This window comes from Kwoniella dejecticola, chromosome 10 (assembly GCF_000512565.2).
Source record: "Kwoniella dejecticola CBS 10117 chromosome 10, complete sequence".
NCBI lineage: Eukaryota > Fungi > Basidiomycota > Tremellomycetes > Tremellales > Cryptococcaceae > Kwoniella > Kwoniella dejecticola.
Window position 1 is genome coordinate 1,395,834 of NC_089310.1, and position 22,636 is coordinate 1,418,469.

General features: G+C 48.3%; 6 protein-coding genes across 6 annotated transcripts; 4 read left to right on the forward strand and 2 right to left on the reverse strand.

Moving 5' to 3' along the window:
- Positions 1–23: 23 nt before the first annotated feature.
- Positions 24–2,231, forward strand: I303_108049 (uncharacterized protein; the record flags this gene model as incomplete). The annotated part of the gene is made up of 7 exons (XM_018411300.2): positions 24–329; positions 459–602; positions 674–803; positions 888–1,234; positions 1,347–1,454; positions 1,522–1,617; positions 1,692–2,231. 7 exons carry the CDS (start codon positions 24–26, stop codon positions 2,229–2,231), a joined length of 1,671 nt encoding a protein of 556 aa, XP_018259968.2.
- Positions 2,232–2,774: 543 nt separating this feature from the next.
- Positions 2,775–4,499, forward strand: I303_108050 (uncharacterized protein; the record flags this gene model as incomplete). The annotated part of the gene is made up of 5 exons (XM_018411301.1): positions 2,775–2,908; positions 3,048–3,284; positions 3,542–3,805; positions 3,912–4,183; positions 4,318–4,499. 5 exons carry the CDS (start codon positions 2,775–2,777, stop codon positions 4,497–4,499), a joined length of 1,089 nt encoding a protein of 362 aa, XP_018259969.1.
- Positions 4,500–5,364: 865 nt separating this feature from the next.
- On the reverse strand, positions 5,365–7,685 carry I303_108051 (ATP-dependent RNA helicase SUB2; the record flags this gene model as incomplete). Its single annotated transcript, XM_018411302.1, has 9 exons — positions 5,365–5,486; positions 5,556–5,737; positions 5,826–5,935; positions 6,011–6,142; positions 6,206–6,324; positions 6,827–7,128; positions 7,215–7,323; positions 7,397–7,464; positions 7,540–7,685. The coding sequence occupies 9 exons, from the start codon at positions 7,683–7,685 to the stop codon at positions 5,365–5,367; spliced, it is 1,290 nt and encodes a 429-aa protein (XP_018259970.1).
- A 1,310-nt stretch (positions 7,686–8,995) lies between these two features.
- Positions 8,996–14,938, forward strand: I303_108052 (uncharacterized protein; the record flags this gene model as incomplete). The annotated part of the gene is made up of 6 exons (XM_065969748.1): positions 8,996–12,625; positions 12,687–12,811; positions 12,894–13,894; positions 14,000–14,499; positions 14,575–14,708; positions 14,824–14,938. The coding sequence occupies 6 exons, from the start codon at positions 8,996–8,998 to the stop codon at positions 14,936–14,938; spliced, it is 5,505 nt and encodes a 1,834-aa protein (XP_065825820.1).
- Positions 14,939–15,583: 645 nt separating this feature from the next.
- On the reverse strand, positions 15,584–17,455 carry I303_108053 (uncharacterized protein; the record flags this gene model as incomplete). The annotated part of the gene is made up of 3 exons (XM_018411304.1): positions 15,584–16,940; positions 17,136–17,253; positions 17,395–17,455. The coding sequence occupies 3 exons, from the start codon at positions 17,453–17,455 to the stop codon at positions 15,584–15,586; spliced, it is 1,536 nt and encodes a 511-aa protein (XP_018259972.1).
- A 2,347-nt stretch (positions 17,456–19,802) lies between these two features.
- On the forward strand, positions 19,803–22,471 carry I303_108054 (uncharacterized protein; the record flags this gene model as incomplete). The annotated part of the gene is made up of 8 exons (XM_018411305.1): positions 19,803–20,271; positions 20,469–21,048; positions 21,145–21,226; positions 21,297–21,563; positions 21,709–21,974; positions 22,089–22,177; positions 22,251–22,301; positions 22,413–22,471. 8 exons carry the CDS (start codon positions 19,803–19,805, stop codon positions 22,469–22,471), a joined length of 1,863 nt encoding a protein of 620 aa, XP_018259973.1.
- Between the last annotated feature and the right edge of the window lie 165 nt (positions 22,472–22,636).

Genomic DNA, 22,636 nt, shown 5'->3' on the forward strand with positions numbered 1-22,636 from the left:
CAGAAGAAAGATTGATCCAAGAGATGAGCGCCGTACATTCCCACCCTTCCAGCATGGTCGCCACCGCTCAACCGGCTTCTACGGAGATCCCAGCCCCTTTAATCCCCCTATTGTCCTCCCTCACCGCCTTGATTTACACAATTGAGAATCTCTTCAACAGGATACCGGGATCGCCGATCATAGTGCGATACATCAAGTCGAGCTATCAAGATGATCCGTGGAGATCCGTCCTCGAGCTTTTCTTGCTGGCCTTCGCGATACGGACTGTATTGAAGGGCCGTACCAGAGGAGAAGGGGAAGGAAAGAGTTTCATCAAATTGACTGAGAAGGTGTGTTCACCGATTCGATTCGACAGCGATAACTCACCTCACCTTATACGGCAACATCTTGACTTGTGTCCCAGTATTGGATGTGTGTAGGCATGTTTCATGACTGATATCTCATGGTGGTGGTTATAGGAGATCGATGAACTGGTGGATGAGTTCAGCCCTCTTCCATTGGCCGACGAACCTACCCCTGCAGACAGCTTGACCCTCGAGACGGTTCCCACAATATATGGTCCAAACGGTATCAAAGTCAAGACCTCACCCAATGGGAAGACAGTGAGCGGTCTTCGACCGATGCAGGAATGCGTTTTTCAAACCAGCTGACGGACATGACCTTACAATTGTAGCTGTTGAACCTCGCTACACCCAATTGGTGCGGGTTCGTCGAGAACGATAAGATGAAGGAAGTCGCGATAGAGACCCTCAAGCATTACGGTGTGGGCACTTGTGGGCCTAGTGGATTTTACGGTACAATCGGTATGTCCTTTTGACCTCACCATCTATCGTGATTTTACACTTGCGGCTGTGGCTGTTTCATGCTGAATTTCGGGGATCCTTTAGATATTCACCAGAAGGCAGAAGCCGATATAGCCTCTTTCCTGGGCACAGAAGCGTCAATCATCTATTCCCAAGCATTCGCATTGGTTTCCTCCGCGATCCCAGCATTCGCAAAGAGAGGAGATATCATTGTTGCGGACCGAGGGGTTAATTTCGGTATTCACAAAGGTCTTCAAATCTCGAGATCCAACATCAAGTGGTATGCTCACGGAGATATGAAAGATCTCGAGAGGGTCTTGCAGAATGTCGAGAGGGACCGGAAGAGGAAGGGAGGGAAGTTGACCAAGAAGTTTATCGTGGCTGAAGGTATTTTTGAGAATGATGGGATGATTCTGGATTTACCGAAAGTGGTGAGCATTTTTCAGCTACCCATATAGTCATTTCATCAGGCGGAACTGGGTACTGGTCCCCAGCGGAATATGCTGACGCGATTCCTCTGTTCGCTGTGTGATCGCGCAATAGATTGAGTTGAAGAAGAAATACAAATACAGATTGATACTCGATGAATGCCAATCTTTCGGTATGATGGGTGCGCACGGAAGGGGTATCACCGAGCATTTCGGGGTTCCCGTGAGTGACATATCTCTGACTCGGGCTTTCGGGCCATCTGTTGACGCTCACAATGTATGCATTTTAGGCTTCCGAAGTTGATATGATACTCGGATCAATGGCCAACGGACTGTCCACCGGTGGTGGATTCTGTGCAGGATCTCAAGTCGTCTGTCAACATCAGGTGAGCTAGAAGTCTATCATTCTTCATTTTTGAGCAACCGCAACGAGATCTGACTGTATGGCGTTACAATCTAGCGAATCAATTCTTCTGCTTCAGTATTCTCAGCCTCCCTTCCGGCAATGCTAGCTACGTGCGCGAGCCAAGCCATCGACATCCTGAAATCCCAACCTCAATTGATAACCTCGCTCCAGGCCAACATCCAAGTATTCAGGACCCAGTTGGCCAAGCTCGAGCCTTTCATTTCGACCACTTCAGCTTCGAGCTCTGGCTCAGCGGAGAACAGTCTGATGCCCCCGCCCAATGGGGTCCCGAATAAAGAAGCGTTAATCTCGATCCCCTCACATGCGAATTCAGGCTTGATACATATCTTCTTGCTGAACCCGCCTGATAACCTTGAGGATGAAGAGATCATCCTTCAACAGATAGTGGATGAAGTGCAGAATACCTCGAACGTGTTAATCACCCGAAGTAGACGATTGAGATCCCAGGAGATCTTTGAGCCTGAGCCGTCGTTGAAGATCAGTATCTCAGGATATATGTCCAAGAAAGATGTCGAGGCTGCTGGGAAGGGATTGAGGAATGCTATCATCAAAGTATGCGGAAGTGAGTATTGAGTTCATAAGATCTTGCTTCATCTTAGCTTCTAAGGGGAAGTATCGCTGACATGGGCTGCATTGTAGAGAGACGATAGTCTTTCCCTTCCGGATGGCAGACTGCTTCGTTGGAGGTGAACAGCCGGGGAGAGAGATTCAACACACGTCCATATAATATACTATAGTCCATGCACTGAATGCATGATTATACTTGTACAGGGAAGAGAGTCAACCACAGCGATAGCATACAGACCATTGGCCATGTGACGTCATGTTGTGTTTATCTGAATTCGATCGACGCGTCCCAAAGTTATATTTGGGAGGAGGGAAGGGGTGAATGAACAACTAACAAATATTCAACAGTTATCCATCTTGCTATTTCATCTCATCTCTCCTTATTTCGCCAGTAAGCGTCAGAACTGGATCAGACCCAATTGACTCTCCTGGAACCACCGAAGCAGCCAGTTCACCACCTTACAACACTCAGACTCCACTTCTCCCGGAATAAAATTATACTTCTCTTCCAATCTGGATATCGAGAACGACCAAATTCTGCTACCCACTATGTCCGCTCTAGCTGACGAGAGCCAACGCACTCTGCAATTCCCCTCGCATTCACCCTCAGCAAATCACGAGGACGGCGACGATGAGATGAACGAGTTGGACGATTACGAACAACAACGAATAGCCAATATCAAGTGAGTTGTGTTGTGTCGTGTCGTGTCGTGTCGTCCTGTCCTGTCCCTTCTCCTATCTGCCATTTCACTGGAATATCAGTGTAGGAAGTGAAAGTAGAAATGAGAAGAACAATCTCTGATATATGGAATGCTATTACAGAGAACGAGACACCTTGCTGGCTTCTTTAGGTCTATCAAACCCTTCTACTCAAGTATTCGGCACCACTCCCCGATCGAACGCGCACACCAAATCGAAATTACCTGCTCTGTCTTCGGCCGAGCTGCGTCGTAAGAAGGAATTACGAGTCAAAGATGCTGCGTTGCGAAGAGCGGTAGAGCCGACAAGGCGGAGCGGGCGGATAGCTGCTAAAGAGGTGGAGTATAAGCCTCTGGTAGAGTGAGTTTGATCTGATCTTAGGAAGCTCGTCCGTCTTCCTCCGGTCGTTTTGGACTTTCGCCTTTCGCCTTTCGCCTTTCGCCCATTCGATTGAAGGGAATACCTGAAGGATCGACATGGCTTGGGCAACCTCTTCAACAATGTGCAGTCACCTCGACGTCCCCCCTTCTTGCGTTGATCAAGCCATATCCAGCCAGTCGAAACTTTCAGGTGGCTCCAGGTTGAGCTGACGATATGATGACGATATTCCATTTCAGTGACGACGACCTGACTCCTCCACCACCGCTCAAATCTCTAATACCACCGCAACCATACATACCCAAGGGCAAAACGATCACTCTGGCTCCTGGACCGTCATACTCCGATGAAGATGGTGAAGAGATCTTCAAGCCCGCTCCTAGACCTACAAGAGGGGAAGACGGGAGGTTGGTATTTGAGGGTCGATGGAAAGGCGTTTTCACGCCGAACCTTACCCCAGAGGAGATGTTCAAAGGGGGAGCATTCGGCGGAGGCTTCTTTGCGTGAGTGAAATTAATCCGTTCGACCTTATTGGATTCGGTGGAACATGGTGACCATGAATATAAAATCAATCAAGCTGATTGACCTGAAAAACTCCTTACGGGATAGCGACACATACTCCAATATCCTTAAAACTCCACTATCAGCTTCTGAGGACTTACAATCCCTACCCTTTTCCCTCCCGAACCGCTCTGAACTACTCACAAACCAATATCCCGACGGGGAACACAATCGATGGAGAGTGAGAGCAGGCCAGTCGCTCCAGGAATGGGAAAAAGCAGGGTGGATTTGGAGTGAAGATCCACGGGGATGGGCCCAATGGTACACCCGATTCTGGAATGGGAGGCGGTGTGCGGATGATGATCGGCAAGTGAGACGATGTGAGTCATTTCACTCACTCACTCAACAGCACTGTATCTCTGGACCACGAAGAGCTGTGATGAGGCTGTCATCTGAATACTTATTATAGAGGTCCGGGTTTCGAAGCTGACTTGACCATTGGCATTGCTCACAGGGCTGAAAGTGGCCGGATCGACCGGTCGATTCAAGCGAGCCTTGCTGAAAAAATTGATGCAATCCGGAGGTAGATCAGCTGTCGCAGACGAAGATGTCGGAGCGGTGTTGAGGCAATGTTTGTGGCAGTGGGCCTACGAGCTGAATGAGGGGGAGTTTGACCGAGCCATGGAAGGGGAATGACCAGAGGCATCCAACAATACTCAACTTCTCGCAAGGAAGAATCAGGGTGAAATACGAAAAGACGACGGGTCTCGAGATGGGGAGGTGGATGTGGATTGAGATCAAACCAATAAGTTTCGAGAAGTATAGAAGTATCAGAGTCAGAGGCTTTGAGCTGGTCCAGGAATTCGAGGGATAGATATATCAATCGATCAATTGGTTGACCGGACGAAACGAACCGAATCAAAACGAAACGAAACGAATCATGACATCAATTTTTCAAATCGCAAGCAGTTGTCTGAAGAGATACTGAAATACCTTGACCTATACTCGTCCTTTTGGATATATCACATCTAAGTGGCTTCAACACAATTATCCTCCCCCCATCACTTATGAAACAGTATTTACTCTTACTCGTACTCGAATATTCAACCTGGCGAATCAGGACGATACCAGTGTTAGTAGTGACAGCACGCGGAGGAAGACCTCTCATAACTCCTCACTCGTAACTTCATCATTGTCGATCTATCTATGACAATCACAGGCAATCAGTAAACAGTCTACAAAAAAGCAACAGAGCACGAGGTCACGAGGACGAGGGGAGGCAAGAATTACAAAAGTATTATAATACATTACAATGAGTATGCCCGAACCAGAGTGCAGCACACACATTTTTTAGAACTCTAAAGGTTACTCAAATCATGCATCCTGTATCATGCAACTGGCTCGACTCAAGTGACGGTCTCGATCTCTTTCATCCATTCATATTCGCTGGCAATTTTACAAAACAGAACAGAATAAGTGTATTTTTGTATCTGAAATCCACATTTTTGCGCCTCGTGACTGCGACCCCTACCCGGCACGAGCTCGACCCTCCTCTATTCATCTAAGAGGTCATGTACGTAGCAGGGTCGATAGTCTCGGGCAGAGTCGGGATGGCCACCGTGAATCGTTCTTGGATCTTTTGGAGGACTTCGGAATCGCCATCGCTCGAGACGAATGAGATGGCTGAGCAGAACAAATAGACGACACATCAATCTCCGTTCATTTTGCATGTTGAAAGGACGTTTGACTCACCCAAACCCTTGGTACCGAATCGACCAGCTCGACCGACTCTGTGAAGGTACGAGTCGGCGTCTGTCGGGGCGTCGTAGTTGATAACTACGTTGACTCGTTCTACGTCAATACCTCGTCCGAAGATATCGGTAGCTACGAGAATACGCTTTTCGAATGCCTTGAATTGCTGGAATCGAGAGATACTAGATTATCCAGCCCCAGTCATAACGTCGAGACATCATCAGCGATTGTCACATTGTCACATTGTGAGGAATGATCAACCCCACTTACCGCTCTTGTTGGGGTAAAGCAGAGTGAATGCAGATCGAAGGGAAGTTACATTCTTGTAGCAAAGCATCGAGTTGAGTGGCTCTAGCGACTGATTTGACAAAGATACAAACCTAGTAGGTGATTAGAATGTTGCAAGTCAGCTACAGCTATACTTTCATCTATTGAGGATGAAGCGGGAAGCTCACCTGGTTGAATTCGAGGTTATCGAGCAAATCGTTCAACTTCCTGTTCTTCTCCTTCTCCTCGAGTTTCAGGAAGTATTGTTGCAAACCGTGCAAAGTTAACTTGGTCTCGTCGTCGACGTAGATCTCGAGAGGCTAATCACAACAACCAATCAGCATCGAGATTGGAACACGGCGAACAATTGAGGGGCCACTCACACTTTGCATGAACTTCTTGCAGGTGGTTCGGATATCCTTGGAGAGGGTGGCGGAGAACATCATTACTTGCTTGTGGTGAGGAGTGGCTCTGAAGATTTCCTGAACATCTCTTCGCATGTCTGTGAAGTCGAGAGAGAGCCGGTCATTGGAAACGTAAAGAGTGAGTAAACCCATTGTAAGCGTATGTCCTATTTCTACCATGACCTTGAAAAAGAACCAGAGTGATTCGCGCGAAGGCAGGGTTAAGTGGAATGAGATTAGGGAATGAAATTGGGCGATATTCCGATCGAATGACCACGATGCGGCGTCGAGCATCTTCACCGGTGTCGTCGGATTGCACTTTGAAATGCCCCAATCTCGCCCTTCCCGTTTCTCGGCGTCCAGCCACGAGCATAGGTGACACAGCCAGGCCATCCGCGGATGCCATGTGTTATGATCTTTCCTCGCTTCCACCCTACTGGATCGTGCCGAGATCGATGGTATATCAAGACCGCATGTAAGTGACGCAGCCGCAATGCCCCACCTTAACATGCAGCCCAAGTCGTCCAGGCGTCATCGAGTCGGTCCGGTTGATTCGGTTGACATGAGAGTGAAAGAAGAGAGGTGAAGACTGAGACTAACCAAGAGTTTCTAACATCTTATCACATTCATCCAGGACGAAATGTTTGACCTTGCTTGCGTTAAGCTTTTTGTCTCTCACTAAGGCCATGGTTCTACCTGGTGTACCGACAACGATGTGAGGGCATTTCTCCTTGGAGGCGAGTATCTCTTGATCAGCCGAGATGGGTGTTCCACCGTAGAAGACACCGGTCCTGACGTTGGTCATGAACTTGGAGAATCGAGCAAACTCATTTCGGATTTGATAAGCCAATTCTCGGGTGTGACAAAGAATAACAATTCCTACTTCTCCATCTACTGGTTCGCTATCGACCAGACACCATGAATCAGCATCGAAGGCGAGCATAATTTGAATGATTGGGAGACTTAAAGGAAACGGAAACCCGCTTACATCTGTTGTAAACATGCTAAGACGAATACGGCGGTCTTACCCATACCGGATTTAGCTTGACATAAAACATCAGTACCGAGGATGGCTTGGGGAATACATTCTTGTTGCACTGTGGGGCGAGCAATCGAAATCAGCGTTTGGTATGACATAAAGCACGTAGAAAGACGCGTAGATGGACATACCTTCAGAAGGGTGCTCGAAACCGAGATCAGAGATGGCTCGGAGTAATTCAGGTTTCAACAAGAAATCTCTGCGATCCGCGGTCACGTCAGCAGGACGTCGAGAGGAGACGTGAAACGTAAGAGAGAGGAGAAAGTGGACTTACCGGAAACCGGTAGAGTGAATACCAACGTATGAACCTTTCTTGTCACCGTCTGCTTTATCACCGTTTGTGGCCGTAGCAGCTGGGGCGAAGGTCTCCTCGGCGGCCTCATCGTAATCAACGAGTTCTTCTTCGTCAGGTCTAGACATATTGTGTATTTTTTCTTTACTGAAGGGTGTTTGACGGTGTACTATATGGGGAGGGATAAAAGAGGACGATCGAGAGTTAAACGTAAGCCGAAGTCGCTCTGTCTACTTTTAATTCGTCGCGTGTATCCGTCCATCTTCGATCGAGATGACTTGAGATGAGTCCGCAAGGGGATAGAAGAAGGAGAGAAGAATGTTGACCTAGTACCCACGTTGAGAAGTCGAAGTGACGATAAGCCGAATTATACCTAGTATATGATGATATGGACGAGAGCTGTTGATGAAGAGTAAGTTGTCAATAATAGAGAAGGAGAGAGGGAGAGAGACGGGGGGATCAATGGAAGGTGATGGTAGTTGCCATGGACGGAATCAACTTTCGGTGTTATACCGAGTGGCAAATCACCTTGTTGTACACACGTAAGTATTCGGAAAATTCAACTGAATCATCGCATCGTATTGAAATTACCGGATTAAGGAAATCATGTGACGTTCAGGAAGAGGTTCGGCTGCATCCACTCTATCTCACCACGACTGCAGTGCGTTTTGTATGACATCTTTATCATTTTGATTTCCCACTCAAACCCGAATTACTTTATTCACCTTATTCCTGCCCCTGACCGACCCGAGCAGAACATTAACGACGCGTACTTTTATATTACTTAACTGGATCAAAAGATCAATCACGTATCACCAGAATATAATAGATTAGATAGTAACAGTCGGAATCGATTGATTGGATTGATCCATTGGTCGATTGGATAGGAAACGCCAAAGGTGGAAGGAACTCAAGTCAAGATAGGTCAAGGCGGTGCCCCCTTTTCTCATTTGGTGATTCTTTCACGTCGAGTGAGATTGCATCTCTCCTTTAAACACTTTAGACAAACCAGCAAGACAAGATTAGATAAACAAATGGAATAAGGAATCTCGGAACATTACTTTTGGATCAAGGACGTGAGTGATTAAACTTCCTCCTACTATTTCTATTGTTCAGATCAAGGCGATCGATTATTCCTCACCAATATGACTTACCTTTTCCCTTTCATCGATGATCATTGTGTCGCTCGCTCTGACTGACGATGGAGTATTCTTCCACTGGACAGTCGCTCTCGACGCGCGTTGCTCACCTGCCCTGGTCATCGTTCGAGGGTGGTCCTGGATGACTGTTGGTCCTGGAACCACTTTGCTTAGACAATTTAGACGGTGCTAGGAATATCGGGTGTCTGCCTTCCATGTTTGCCTGATCTAAAACCGTGAGTCCAGTCAATTCCAGTTCCACGAATACCCACACTCATCGTAGCTCTACAGCCGTCATCATGTCTACGCCTAATCAAGGCAATACCGCTTCTCCTGCGCCTCAAAACTTGGGCTACCCTTTCGTCGCGAACCAACAAAATGGTGGTATGAACTTCCTTCCTCCAAATCAGCAACAACAATTCATGCCAAACATGGACATGTCGACCTCGTCCCCTATACCAGGAGCCTCGGGTGGACAAGGCGATCCGGGACCTTCATCGATGGCTCAGCAGCAACAAGGGCAATTCCGACCTCAATTCCAGCAACAAGGTGGAATTACGCCTCAGCAGATGGCAATGCTTCAGCAATTTTCTCAAGCTGCCCAATCCCAAACTCAAGGCGGGCAACAAAGGCAATTCACCCCTCAGCAGATGCAGATGGCCATGACCGCGATGCAAGCGCAACAACAGGGAGGAGGAAACGTGAACCCCCAAGCGTTGATGGCTGCCATGAGAGCTAGTCAGCAGAACCAAGGGATGCAGATGCAGGGGCAAATGTCGCAACAGGGACAGCAGCAGCCACAGCAGCCACAGCAGCGTCAGCCCAACCAGCAGATGCCGAATTTTGCAAACGGTCAACCTCAACAGCCCGGACAGCAGACTCCGAATCCTCAACAGATGGCATATCAGCAGCAACAGCGTATACAGCAAATGATGCAAGCCCGCCCTAATCCCGGTTCCCCCATTCGTCCTCATCAACAGCAGCCCAATTCTATGCCCCCTCCACCTGTTCCCAACAATGCGCAGCAGCAGCAGCAAATTCAGCAACAACAACAACAAGGGAATTTCGCACAGCCAAATACGGGCCAAGCCCAGCAAGTCAATAGTGGTTCCCAGGGCGGTTTCCACCTTTCGCAATCGCAAAGGGATTTCCTGACTCAACAACGTAACACCCTGTTTACTAATCCGCAATTCCTCGCTATGCCTCCTCAACAACAGCAAGCTGTCATAGTGGAGCAGCAACACCGGCTGATACACTCCATGACGGCGGGCCAACTCCCTCAACAGGGTCAACAGCCTAATCAGCAGCAATATCAGCAAAATTCGCAACAGCCACCAACGCCTTCGTCTGGAAGACCTTCGTCATCACACGGTACGCCTGGACCAGGACAGTCCCCTAGCATACCTAGGCAGCCGACGCCCCAGCAGATGGGTACTCCACAAGCCCAGCAAATTCAAACTCCTCAATCTGGTAACGTCCAAACTCCTCAGCAACCTTTGTCCAGCTTACCACAACACATGGCTCCCCCTCGTCCAACGTCAGCGGCATCGCAAAGAGCGCATTCGCCGCATCAAGGTGTGTCAGGGATGCCCAACTCCCCGGCTGTGATGCAGCCCTCTAGCACACCTCCACCCTCAAATGCCATGTTCCCTTCCAGCGGTCCTCAAATGGGCAATGCGCCCTCACCCACTCCATCAAACGTGTCGCACCACAGTCAACACCAAACTCCCGCCCCGAATCACATGCAACCGCCCCCTCATTCCGTTTCGCCCGCGCATCCCGGCTCTCAAACACCTAGTCAAGGTCAACAAGTCGGAACGCCTCAATCGGCCCAATCAGTGAGCCAGGTGGGTATCAATGGACAGTTCCAACCGAATCAACAGCAATTCCAATCGCAGCAGCATCCTCAGCAATTCATGAGCACCCCTCAACAAGCCACTCAGCCCTTCCCACCAGGGTACCCAGGTGTCAATCAAGCTGCTCCGTCGAGCTCCCCTGCCCAACAAAGCCCATATGCAGTTCAGCCCATAGTACCAAATTTACAGCACATGACCCCCGCACAGCAGCAGCAAATGGCGTCGGCGATGAGCTTCATGAGTCAAGCTGCACAGACTCAAAGTCAACAGACGCCGACTCCTGATCTAACACATCAACAAAGTCAGCCAGATAATAGGTCCGGCTCGCAGGATAATCAATCTCGACCTCCTGGGTTGCAAATGCCGAATATCAATACTGCCGATTTCCCATTTGATCCTCGCTTATTACCACTCACTCAGCATGTCAATGACGAAAAATGGCGTACAAACGTGATGGCGCAGAATCCACAACTGGTCCTAGCTGTCCAGCAGGCAGCTCAAGTCTTGCCTACACTTCGCCCTGATGTGATCCAGCGAATGCAGAGCGTTCTCTATCATTCGGCCAGAGTTCAAGTCGCTCAAGGTATACGTGCCCCCACCCCAGGACAGGGCTCTTCCGATCAAGGCCTGCCAGGCTTCTCACCGACAAACAACCAGGCTTCGACCGCGGGGGCCATCCCTCCCAGCCAACAGCAAAGGATTTGGCAAGCTCAACAAGCAGCTCAAGGGTCCCCAGCCTCTGTCAGTAGTGCTAGTCCAGCCATGCGACCTCCTCCACCCCATTTGCCTCCGACTTCCACCATGCCTGGTTCGCCTTCCCCTAGGATCACCTCACTTGACCGTCGCACTTCCAGTACCAGCAAAGATGCCATGGTGAAAGCCGAAAAGACTCCTCAACAAGCTTCGATGCCTCCGCCCGCTTTCATACCTTCTCATACAGCTTCAGGACCAACTGGGCCATCCAAAGGTTTCGAAACATCCGTTCCTCTGCCTCAGCCTAGCGCAGCAATCAAAGCCACCCCGCAAGGTCTTCCAGTCAAAGAATGGCAGAATGCTCTGAGACTTGATCTGCCCATCACCAATATCACAGCTTTACCCATTAACGCAATCGAAGAATGTGATGATCCGACTTTCGGGGGACTTTTACCCCCTTTGAGCGATTGGGAGAAGTCCAATATCCGCGGTTGGCTAGAATCAGACAAGAAGTTTGGAGGCTATGAAAGAGAAACCCAGGCGAAGCGTGTGTCAAAGATGAAGAAGTGGGCCGAGGAAAACGACAAGTCAACGCCGTGGTGGATGTTACGGAAAGGCGAAGCCCGCTCAAAACCTACGCAGCGTCTCCGTATCCTCTGGCCTTCGGACAAAGAGAAGGATCGAGCCGCCCGGACGCACAGGGGCAGGAAACAGATCAAATTCACGCCTCAGCAATTCAAATCGATGGCTGAAGTCGAGGACCAGCTTGTTCCGGTAAGGCTGGATTTAGAGCACGATAGCTACAAATTGAAGGACACTTTCATGTGGAACTGCTCTGATAAGGTAGTCACACCTGAATTGTTCGCTCAATCGCTCTGTGACGATTTTCAAGTCCCACCTCAACACTTCCTGTCTCGGATCGTCGCGACCATCCAAGAAAGGGTCAAGGAATACCAGGATCAAGTTTTGCCGATCACCACGAGGCGACCTAAGGAAGAACAAAGGGGTAAAATCGATGCTGAAGGGGACGCGGACCAAAGAGCCATGTTTGAGGTCTTCAGGCGGATCAGGGAAGGGAGTGCTTTTGCAGGTGTAGGCGACGAAGAGGAAATCAAGACTGATCCTGGAGAGATCAATGATGATGTCAAGATTGTCTCCTTCAATGGTCAGGACGCCGCAACCGTAGCTGAGGATACTATGGTAGGGTCTGAACAGCCTGACCGTTCTGCTCTAGACAAGGCGAACGATCTGGCCGGGGACACTATCGTGAAAGTCGAGATCAACGAAGAGAAACCCGCAGAGGAACGCCCGATGTCCGTTGAAGAGGTGATGCAGCTTCTACCCAAAGAGGAGACCGAAGAGCTCAGGATTCTCATCAAGGTAAGTTGATCCACCATCAGTCCAATCTTCCAGCAGGAACATCCTGATACCCCCTACTTAGATCGACATCATCATCGGCACCCAGAACCTGTCGGACAGCTTCGAATGGGATCTAAACTCTAGTGTCACACCAGAGGAATTCTCTGCTTCTTATGTCACAGAGTTGGGTTTGAGCAAAGAATTTGCGTGAGTGCATCTTCTTTCGCAGGATATCTGATTCAGTCAGGGTCAAACAGTTGTTGATGTTCCCGTCAATCTTTTCCTGTAGTACCGCTCTGGCGCATGACATACACGAGCAAATCTTGGTTCACAAGCGATCACTCTTCCTCGTCGGTCACGCATTTGGCTCCGGTCTGATTCTGGATGACGAAGTCCGCCTCGCGTTCCTACCTCCTGTGACGACGTCGCTCAGGAGAGAGGACTTGGCGATGTCCGCTTACACTCCCATATTCAACGAGCTGGCAGAAGATCAATTGGCGCTCGTTGAGGCTCAAAGGGAGAAGGAGTCCAAGAGGAAGAAGCGTGCAGGTCGAGCTCGCCGAGGAGTCACTCTGCCAGACCGAGATCCAATCAAGACTCAACGATCTCTGCTCAACCCCCTTGGACCGAATGGTCTGCCGGTATTCAGCGCTCCTGAGCTAATAGCTAAAGATCCCCTTGGCGGACTCACCTCCAGAAGGCGTGGAGCGGCAATCGCTGCAGAAGCAAACATGGCTTTGATCGCTCAAGATCTACCCATCACCGGCCCACCTTCTCCGGCTCACCATCATACCCATCATCACGGACCGACAATCTCAGCTCGAGGCAAAAGAATCGGGAGACCACCTAAGAATCTGCAAAGGGATATTCCGAGAGCTGGCGCCAGTCCAGCAAATCTTCCAGGATACGATCAAACTCCTGGATTACTCACTCCTCAGCTACACCATACTACCAGTGGTATCGGGATCAAGAGATCTTTCAGGGAAGATTCGACGGATGACTTGTCCACCGTTACAGGTAGTCCGGCAATCAGTAGGAAACGAGCGAACCATTCGAGAATTCCTGATAGTCCGACTCAAGAACCTGAAACGCCCATCAAGCAGGATTTCGCCTCTGCACACCTCAACAACAACGGGCATAATGTCATTAATGGTCAAGCTCAGAATGGATTGTCGTCGATTAAGGAGGAGAAGAAAGCTTGGCATTGTCGCAATTGCGGTGTGCCCGAACATCTCAGTGGTGGACCTCGAAAGGATAAGAATGGACAGAAGACCTTGTGTGGGAATTGCTGTGAGTGTGGCGATGCTGCAACGATTCTATCATCGCCATTGCCGTTCAGTTACCCAATGATGTTTTATTCGTGAAGGCTGACAGTGACCTCGTCATATGATACAGCTCGATACCTCGTCCGAACAGGTAAAAACCGACCATGTGAATATACGACGGACGAAGCGTATCATCTGGACCATTCTAGAAGATCTTCTTTATCGCAATCTCAAACAAGAGCCAATTCGACTACGCCTTCTGTGATTTCGCCGCACAAACAACCTGCTCAGAAACTATTGAACGATTCGCCTTCCGACTCTGAGACCAGTTCTTCGTCCTCTGATGGAGACGATGATGACGACGACGATGAATCTGATTCCACATTTGCAAGTTCGGGTAAATCCAAAAAGGGACCAGGAGCCGGAGATGGACCAGGAAGGGGAAGAGGCAGAGGTAGAAAGTCCAAAAATCAGACTCAGGCTCAAGCACAACCTCAAGCTCAAGCGCAACCGCCGCGTGAGATTCCAAGAAATGTCAGCTCGACATCGGCTACTCAACGTTCGCCTAGCGTAACTTTGAATGCCAACATTGGCTTATCGCCTACGAATTCTAAAAAGGGACATATCGAGGTGAGTCCGGTTTTGCTTTTTGGGATTTTCCCATGGTAGATATTGAGGACAATGCTCATCTGATCATCTTCATAGCCTCCGACATGGGCTTCTCGAGCATTGGCAGAGATGAGAGCGAAATACCCCCGAGACGATTTTACGGTACTTCAGAAACCGCGTCCTTCCGATTCTGTTGGGCCGATCGAATGGCGAGCGAAATGTATGGATTGGTGGGTTAATTTTTTCACTTCGAATTTGAACCTCCATTCCACTCCATACTCTTGTCTTCTCGCCTTGTCCGACCATTCCGTTCGTTCGGCTGATCCGTTTTCTCGCCTCACTCAGTCCCGGACGGATATACTCTTTGGGTCCAGGAGAAACCCTACTGAACTTCGAAGTTCACTTGAAGAATCGAGCTCATATTTCTAATCGATTGGCGAGGGAGGGCAAGCCCCATTAGTCAGATGGACTGTATATTCAAGGAGCATGAACATCTGATCTCCTTTTCAATGAATGACATCCAATATCATCAACTTTTCGTATCATCTCTAAAATTTTGCACATTCATATTCAAATTCATTTGCGTTCGCCTTTCCGCTTTTGGTCATTCATTATTTTGGTTATTTTTTGATACTACTTGTTATCATATTGCATATGCATCTTCTCAAAAAGGGTTGCAATGAGGTTAAAATCATACTTACGAATGCATGAATTGCTCGCCTGTCACCTTGGGTTGGATGTTGGACGATCAAGGTGCATTGAAATACGTTGGTATGCATGCTAGTCTGTGGGATATCGGGAATATACAATATACAATGTACGATATACAATCGAATAATGTGAATCCTGTCCTATCATCCAAGTGAAGTCCTATCATCCAAGTGACTAGTGACTGACGGTGAACAGAAAACGAACATAGCAAGTGACACGGAATGATTCGAATATACAAACAAAAGACAATAGATGGTAATGGTATAATATACACACACGATGACACGGACCAGTCCAAGACACAGTATCGTTGAGATCAAGGTCATCCAAACAAATTGACAACCGACAAAATCACCTGGTTCGAGGACCTGCTTTGTGGCCAACCCAACTCACATCAATAACCCATTCCCATACCTTGCATCGTCATCCCATTCTGCATTTGCATCGGCATCTGCATCTGCTGAGCAGGTAAATATCCATTGTTCTGCTGCTGATGCTGCTGTTGCAGTTGTTGTACGCCCCATTGATTCTGTTGTTGAGGTACTGACATAGACGGAGACATGAAAGCAGGTTGTTGTTGATGATTTTGACCATACTGATGTTGTTGACCGAAAGATGGCTGTTGTGCGAATTGAGAAGATTGTGATTGTCCGAAAGAAGGGGTAGAATTGTACTGCTGTTGGAATTGCGGAACAGATTGATGTATTTGCGGATTCGAGAAAGACGGGGAACTTGAAAATGCTGGACTCGGGGTAGAACTGGGCGTTAATGGTCCTGGTCCTTGACGTGTGAATCCTCCATTACCATTTTGAGCACCCATTTGTTGGGTGAAATTCGGTTGAGGAGATAAACTTGATCCGAAATTGGTTTGCTGAGCTTGATAATTGCTATTGCTATTTGCACCAAATTGCGGTGAAGTACCGAATGCATTGTTATTGCTACTATTCGTGAAACCCTGAGCGTGTGATTGAATGTTTGTAGGCGGACTCGACATGTTGAATCCATTCACATATCCGTACTGCTGTTGCTGTTGCTGTTGCGGTGTTGGAGTTGACAGGTAACCATTTTGAGACTGGAATGACTGTTGCGGTATATTGGACGTCATATTGATTTGTAGAGGTAATGTCGCGTTGGACGTTTGAGCTGCGCTGAAATCTATCAAATTGGCATCTTTCGTCTTTGTCATATTGACTTGTTGAGGTTGAGCATAAGTGTGAGTCTGAGGCTGAGTATGGGTGGAAACGGGTGGCGGTGTACCTGCATTGGTAGACGGTGTAGCCCAAGGAGCAGGAACACTTCGATTCGCAGTGGGTCTACTTCGTGGTGCTGATCCCGTAGAACCGCTTGAAAGAGGTAAAGCAGGAAGATCCCGATCCCGATAATTACTATTATATTCTTGTTTGTTGAACGATATGATATCGTTCAATTCTGGGTTCCTACTGTCGGCATTCGAGCCCGTTGCGGTGGTTGAGCCAAAAGGTATTCTGCCATCTCGTTCTCTTGCTCGATTCAGTGATGTAGGCTCGTATGACGCAGACGAAGATGGCTTGGAACCGACCTTGAAAACGCCCATCTCGTATTTCTTGCGTATGTATCGCTCGATCTCGGAATCGCGCTCGTCGTGGCCGTACGAAGGGGGCGGTGGGTGTAGAGCCTCGTTAGGGTTGAAAGTGGAGTTGGAGACGGTGTTGCCTACTTCTCGCATGTGCACGATCTGCTCGCGCGTCCAGGTGTCGAGAGTGACGGATTTGCTGTGGGGTATGGGTTAAGCATGTGTGAAGTGCAGAAGAAAAAAATTTGGTGGGGACGAAAGTGGAGGTATTGCGCAGTGCAGTATGGGTTTGGTCAGGTTGACGTTGTCAAGTCGAGAAGACAGAAAGTGGTTTGGTAGAGATAGAAGTTAGCCTTTGAATTCGCGTTTGCCAGGATAGTAGACGCTGACTCACACTCTGCTTTTATGCGTTCCCATCTTCCTATGCACGGAGGCACAACCGACGCAGAGGAAGATTCCAAGGTTGACGGAAGCCCATCTCGGTGCTGGGGCATGACAGTCTGCGCAGTTATCTGAATCGTGAAATCCAGCATAGTAATTGGATCAGCACACTGCGTCATGCAGGTTTGTTATTTGCAGGAATGCGATGCGATGAGATATTATATGATATTATGATGGGGAGTTAGAGGTCATAATCGATGAGCTCGACTCACCATTCCCAGGCAGTTTCAGAGTCTCCTCCAACATGCGCTTATGTCTCGCTTCCATCGTCATCTTGGCCAATTTCATAAACGGACAAGGGGGTGTGAAAGTTGGCGGTAATTTATCTTCTAGCTTGTGATCGTATGTCGTCGATATGCTTGGAGGTGGAGTCGGAAGGGGATAAGTAGATTGATGAAGCATCTGCATCTGTATCTGTGTTCAATACTTGATTCCAAGATGAAAGGAGATGTGACTAGGTATGCACGGGGCGAGTGACTCTGGGCGGTATGGTTGATTTCTTTTTCTCCACTTTGTCTCCACTAATTCACGTAATTTAGACCGTACCGTACAGTGGCGAGGCCTTCGTCTTTTGTTTTTGTATGGTGGGCGTTTCAGGTTCAAGTCGCGTGTTAACGTACAGGGAGTAGTAGTAGGTGTGTGATCAACCTATGCGAGTGATCCTATAAATACTGCGAGAAGAGCGATGAACCAGTCACTGCTCTTGTGATGTAGTGATATATACATATATACTTTGGAGTAGATAAGATGTCGGTCAGATGACCGATGAGTGATGGCTGATGCCTGATGTCTAATGTAATTTTTAATCCATCAAATGAGATCCAATTTCAAAGGGAATCAACCCGGCTGAAGGAAGGGAGTACACCATATCTACCTAAATTAGTCGGTCGCAGCAAGGTCCTTATGATCAGTGCGGTCTGGACTGGTACCACTGGCAAGTCATTCATGTCCTTTAGATCCGCATGAATGACCCTCAATTCCACACGCACACGCACATACCCACACATGTGTCGAAGGACACTGAAGTGCAGAAAAAAACCCATGGATGACTCATCTTCTCCACCTCGGCCTCCATGCCCCAACCTCCACACACATGGTCGTTCCTTCCCCTTCCTTCCCCCCTTAACGAAGGGGAGGATAGGATAAGATTTCTTTACCTCAATCTTGTGTCGGATGTATTTGGGCGATGTGTGACAAGCACAGAAACACACAGTGCACTCACACACAGGCAGGACTCGGAAAGACGCCGCTTTTCCCATGTGAGTTAGGAAAGCGGAAAAAATCGAATCTAAAAATTGTAAAACAAGGGCTAGATTCTGATGTTGGCGTTAGTAGCTCATCTATGAAACGGTCCTTTGGCTGTCAAAGTCAATATTATAATAATACTCGAGTCCGAAAGGAAGAAGTTACGTGTAGGGGGGCAAGCTGGAGAAATCGGATTTCAGGCATATTAAGCTTTCCTCAATTTCGGAGTTCAGGGAAGCAATGCGTTCTCATGCTTGGAATGGATACCAGTACCGGAATTGGATGTTCCCATTTTTCTGGGAAGGCATGAGATATGAGACACGAGACATGTTGAGGGGTGTTCAGCTGGGCTGGCACAATAGCCATCGTCAGGTGGCCATCGACCAAGCTGGCGGCTCGAATATTCATCGATTAATGCTGCGTTCGGACATAGTTTTGCCGTTGTGCACCAATTCACCTACATGCGATACGATATGAGGACCATGAGCGCTCAAATGAGTGACTGATCGACCTGTCAAAGGTCGCATCAGACCAGTTGATCTGGTTGTTCGTAGTATGCCCAGCGATCCTCAATCGATTCTATTGCTCAGCATTAGATATACATCTTGGCAAGAAAGCTTAGCTTACCAGAAGCAGCCGCGGGATTCACTATTACCAGTAGTGCCTGCGCAGATCACGAAATCTGGATGCTGACATGTATGCTCCGCGCTATGCTTTCCATTTTCGTGCTCACGTAGATCCGTACTGTGAGTTCCTTGCTTGCGATTCAGAATGAAACATTTCCGATAAATCATTGACCAGGCTTACCCTGCTGCTGCTGTTGCTGCTGCGTCATAACAAATCTATACGTTATTTTTGGCTCTGTTACCCTGAAAAAGACGTTGCAATGTTGATCTTTTTGACTTACATACACGATCACTCCCTTCACCGTAGTCACCACAATTGCAAAGTAATTTCCGCAGTCACTCGAGTAGATCTGCTTGTTGAACAAGCTCAACCTTCATATTCCACAATATCATCATGAAGGCAGGTCTGACCAGGTCTATTCAAGTGCCATAGATACACGGTGTTGAGACACAACGAACGACAAAGACAGCCGGACACCTTCGAAAACGGCTTGATATTACCAACAACAGAGTCTGATCGATTGGGCATCATAATACCTCCAACGACCCCTTGAGCAGATCACACTCGCAGCTGAGTGTGTGCTAGTGGACAGAACGACTCCCGACGCTCTGCTCATCATTCCATCAAGCGCAGATCTTTCTTCACAAAGGATATCGAGAGAAAAGAACTTTGAGCGCAGAATATAATAAGTACACAACGACAAATTAGCACTTGCCTTCGGCAATAGTTGTCTCGAACCACAACAACGATGTCCTCCTCCTCCGCATCATCCTCCTCGACATCCCGCCGAAGCTCATCCGACCACTCAGCATCGGCATTTTCAAACTCCTCGACAGTATTCTCACCTACTATTAGCAACTCCCAGACATTCAAGTCTAACCACTCCAGGAACTCGTCCAGAACTTCTGGCTTCGGGGGATTCGCCAAGGCCTTCATTCACGACAACAAGCACGAAGATTTGGAGGAAAATGAGAAGAATTTGGATGATGATCCCCTTCTACCTCAATACCAATTGCCCAGGTCACCTTCACTCGATCAAGTCTCCTCTTTTACCCACCTTCCTACGAAATTACCCCTATCTTTACCCCACCCGCATATCGGGCTGCGGCGCAGGAGACTGCTTTCTCAAGTCCTGGGTGTATTGGGTATTTTGACGTTCGTCGGATGGTGGATGGGCGAGAATGGGTATATGCGGAATGTTTTCAACGATGGAGGAGGTGAGTCGCCTATGCCCTATCATGCGATTCCGTCCTCTCGAGAAGAAGGACGCTACGTGATGGCTATCGTTCTGTCCGCCGTCCCCACTGTCATCACTGTCATTTTTGAGATCTGTCTTTGTCACTCGTCGGTCTGATCATCGCTGACTTCATCCCACCCCATTTCACTTCATTCCACCTCACCTCGACTCCACCAGGCATCTCATCCGAATACGTACAAGACCCGAAATTACCAGGTGTCATAATAGGGTTTAACGGCCACGACTTGCTCGAAGAAACCAAGGCCGAACTATCCCACGCCGAAAAGATGGCTTCACTAGCCCAGATCAGACCTCAAGAATGGGGTCTGGGATTGTCGACGGAACATTTCTTGGCTGGTCTACGCCAATTCCCGGAGAATCCACCTATAACCACCGCCTTATCTGTTTTAGGTACTTTCGCAGATAACATCTATCTCTTAGGACCGTTGGAGAAACGTGATTATTTTTATCAGATGAGGGAGTTTGCCAATGAAGTCTTCCCGAAGGGTATAGCGGAGGGGTTGGTTGGTGGATTGATTGGGTATATTGGACATCCGGATCAACCGGATTTCGACGCTGCGTATGCCTATGCGGAACAACCAGGAGGTGCAGGAGGTGGCAGACAGAGTTGGGATAGTACCAAACATATTTGGCAGACTGATAAAGATACGAAAAAGAAGGGATCGCAAGAAGTGGGTAGTTGGAAAGATGGAAAGGCGTTTGATGAGGGCTGGGAATGGGATTTGTTGACTGATAGGTGAGTTCTTTTTACGAAGAGACGAACGTGGAATTTGCACAATCGGGAAGGATAGCCGCGCAGCGCTAATTGCTGATACGCATTTCCCAATTCCAGCGACGCGGATAAGTATGTAAATAGAAGATTGGCCGGAAGTCGGTTTAAGGAGATATGGGATAATCTGCCCAGTGGTATTTTGGTGAGTTCTCGCCAATCGAGACCAAAATCTCAGAGAATGAGATATGTCTGCTAACACAGGTATATTTCAGCGCTCTGATACGCTCCGATACCTACTTGTCTTGCTTGAAGGCGGTATCTACACGGACACAGATACGACTCTGCTGAAATCCCCCTCGGAATGGGGAAATAACCCTAAATTGTTCAAAGGCGGACAAGGATGGTTGACTGAGGATCAGCTGGAAAGAATCAGCAACGGAGAGAATATCGATGATATAATTGGGAGACCAAGCGTGATAGTGGGCCTGGAGGCTGATGTGGGGGATAGAGAAGATTGGTTCGATTGGTGGCCTAGACCTGTGCGTAATGCTTCCACTCTTTCTGCAGCGCTTCGTACCCCTCTTTCCCCCTTGTCCTCCTCGCCCGCCGAACGACCTATCAGTGTATTTACCACTGCTCAGTATCGTTCATGCAGTTGATAACATTGATGCTTTGCAATGACAGCTCCAAATAGTTCAATGGACCATAACCTCCGCCCCTAATCATCCAATAGCGCTCAACGCCCTTCTGAGGATATACCACTCCACCGTGAAAGCTATCGAGTGGAGTCATTCCGTTGCTCATTCCGTCAACGTACTGAAAGATCAAGGACGATACGAAGACGCTAAGAAATTGGCGGAAGTGGGGGTATTGAATGAACCCAAGAACGGGGGTCCGGTCGGAGTTATGGCTTGGACTGGACCTGGAGTATGGACAGATGCCGTTTTGAGGTGAGTTTTCGAAAGTCTCGCTTCAAAGGCTCAATGGTTTTTTTTTTTCGTCTACCCTATCCTGTCCTATCGACACAGAGGAGAAGGCTGATAGCGGAGGGATTGCGGTTTTAGTTATTTAAGAGTCAAATATGGATTGGTATGGACCGACTTGAAAAATCTGAGGGTACCGATGCGAATAGGCGATGTGGTGGTATTACCAGGTAAGCTGCTTCAACCGCGACGTGTCTCTAGACTCGCAGGCAGCTTACTGATTTTGTGGATTGGATTTGGTAGTGACAGGCTTTTCGCCTGGAGTTGGTAACTTCGGCGCACAGATGAATACTCGTAAGTCCCTTGTCTGACCTGACTCATAGTAGTGTCTGGGCCAGGCAAACTCAGAAAAATGTTACACACGCTGACCTTGTCTTCATCTGATTTTTTAATGCCGCGGAACAGACCCGCAGGCTATGGTAGAGCACAAGTTTGCTGGAAGTTGGAAAGAAAAGGAAAACTAGAATCGCAAAAGGGAATTGCGATTTCTGAGTCGATGATTTTGGGTTTTGCGGTGTTTGCGCCCGATGTGATAGATCATATAGATTGTATGGGACTTAATCTTCCTCGTGTTGTACCACCTACCGAAAAACCGCTCTCGTGCAGTACAGATGTATTTTGTGAGCTGT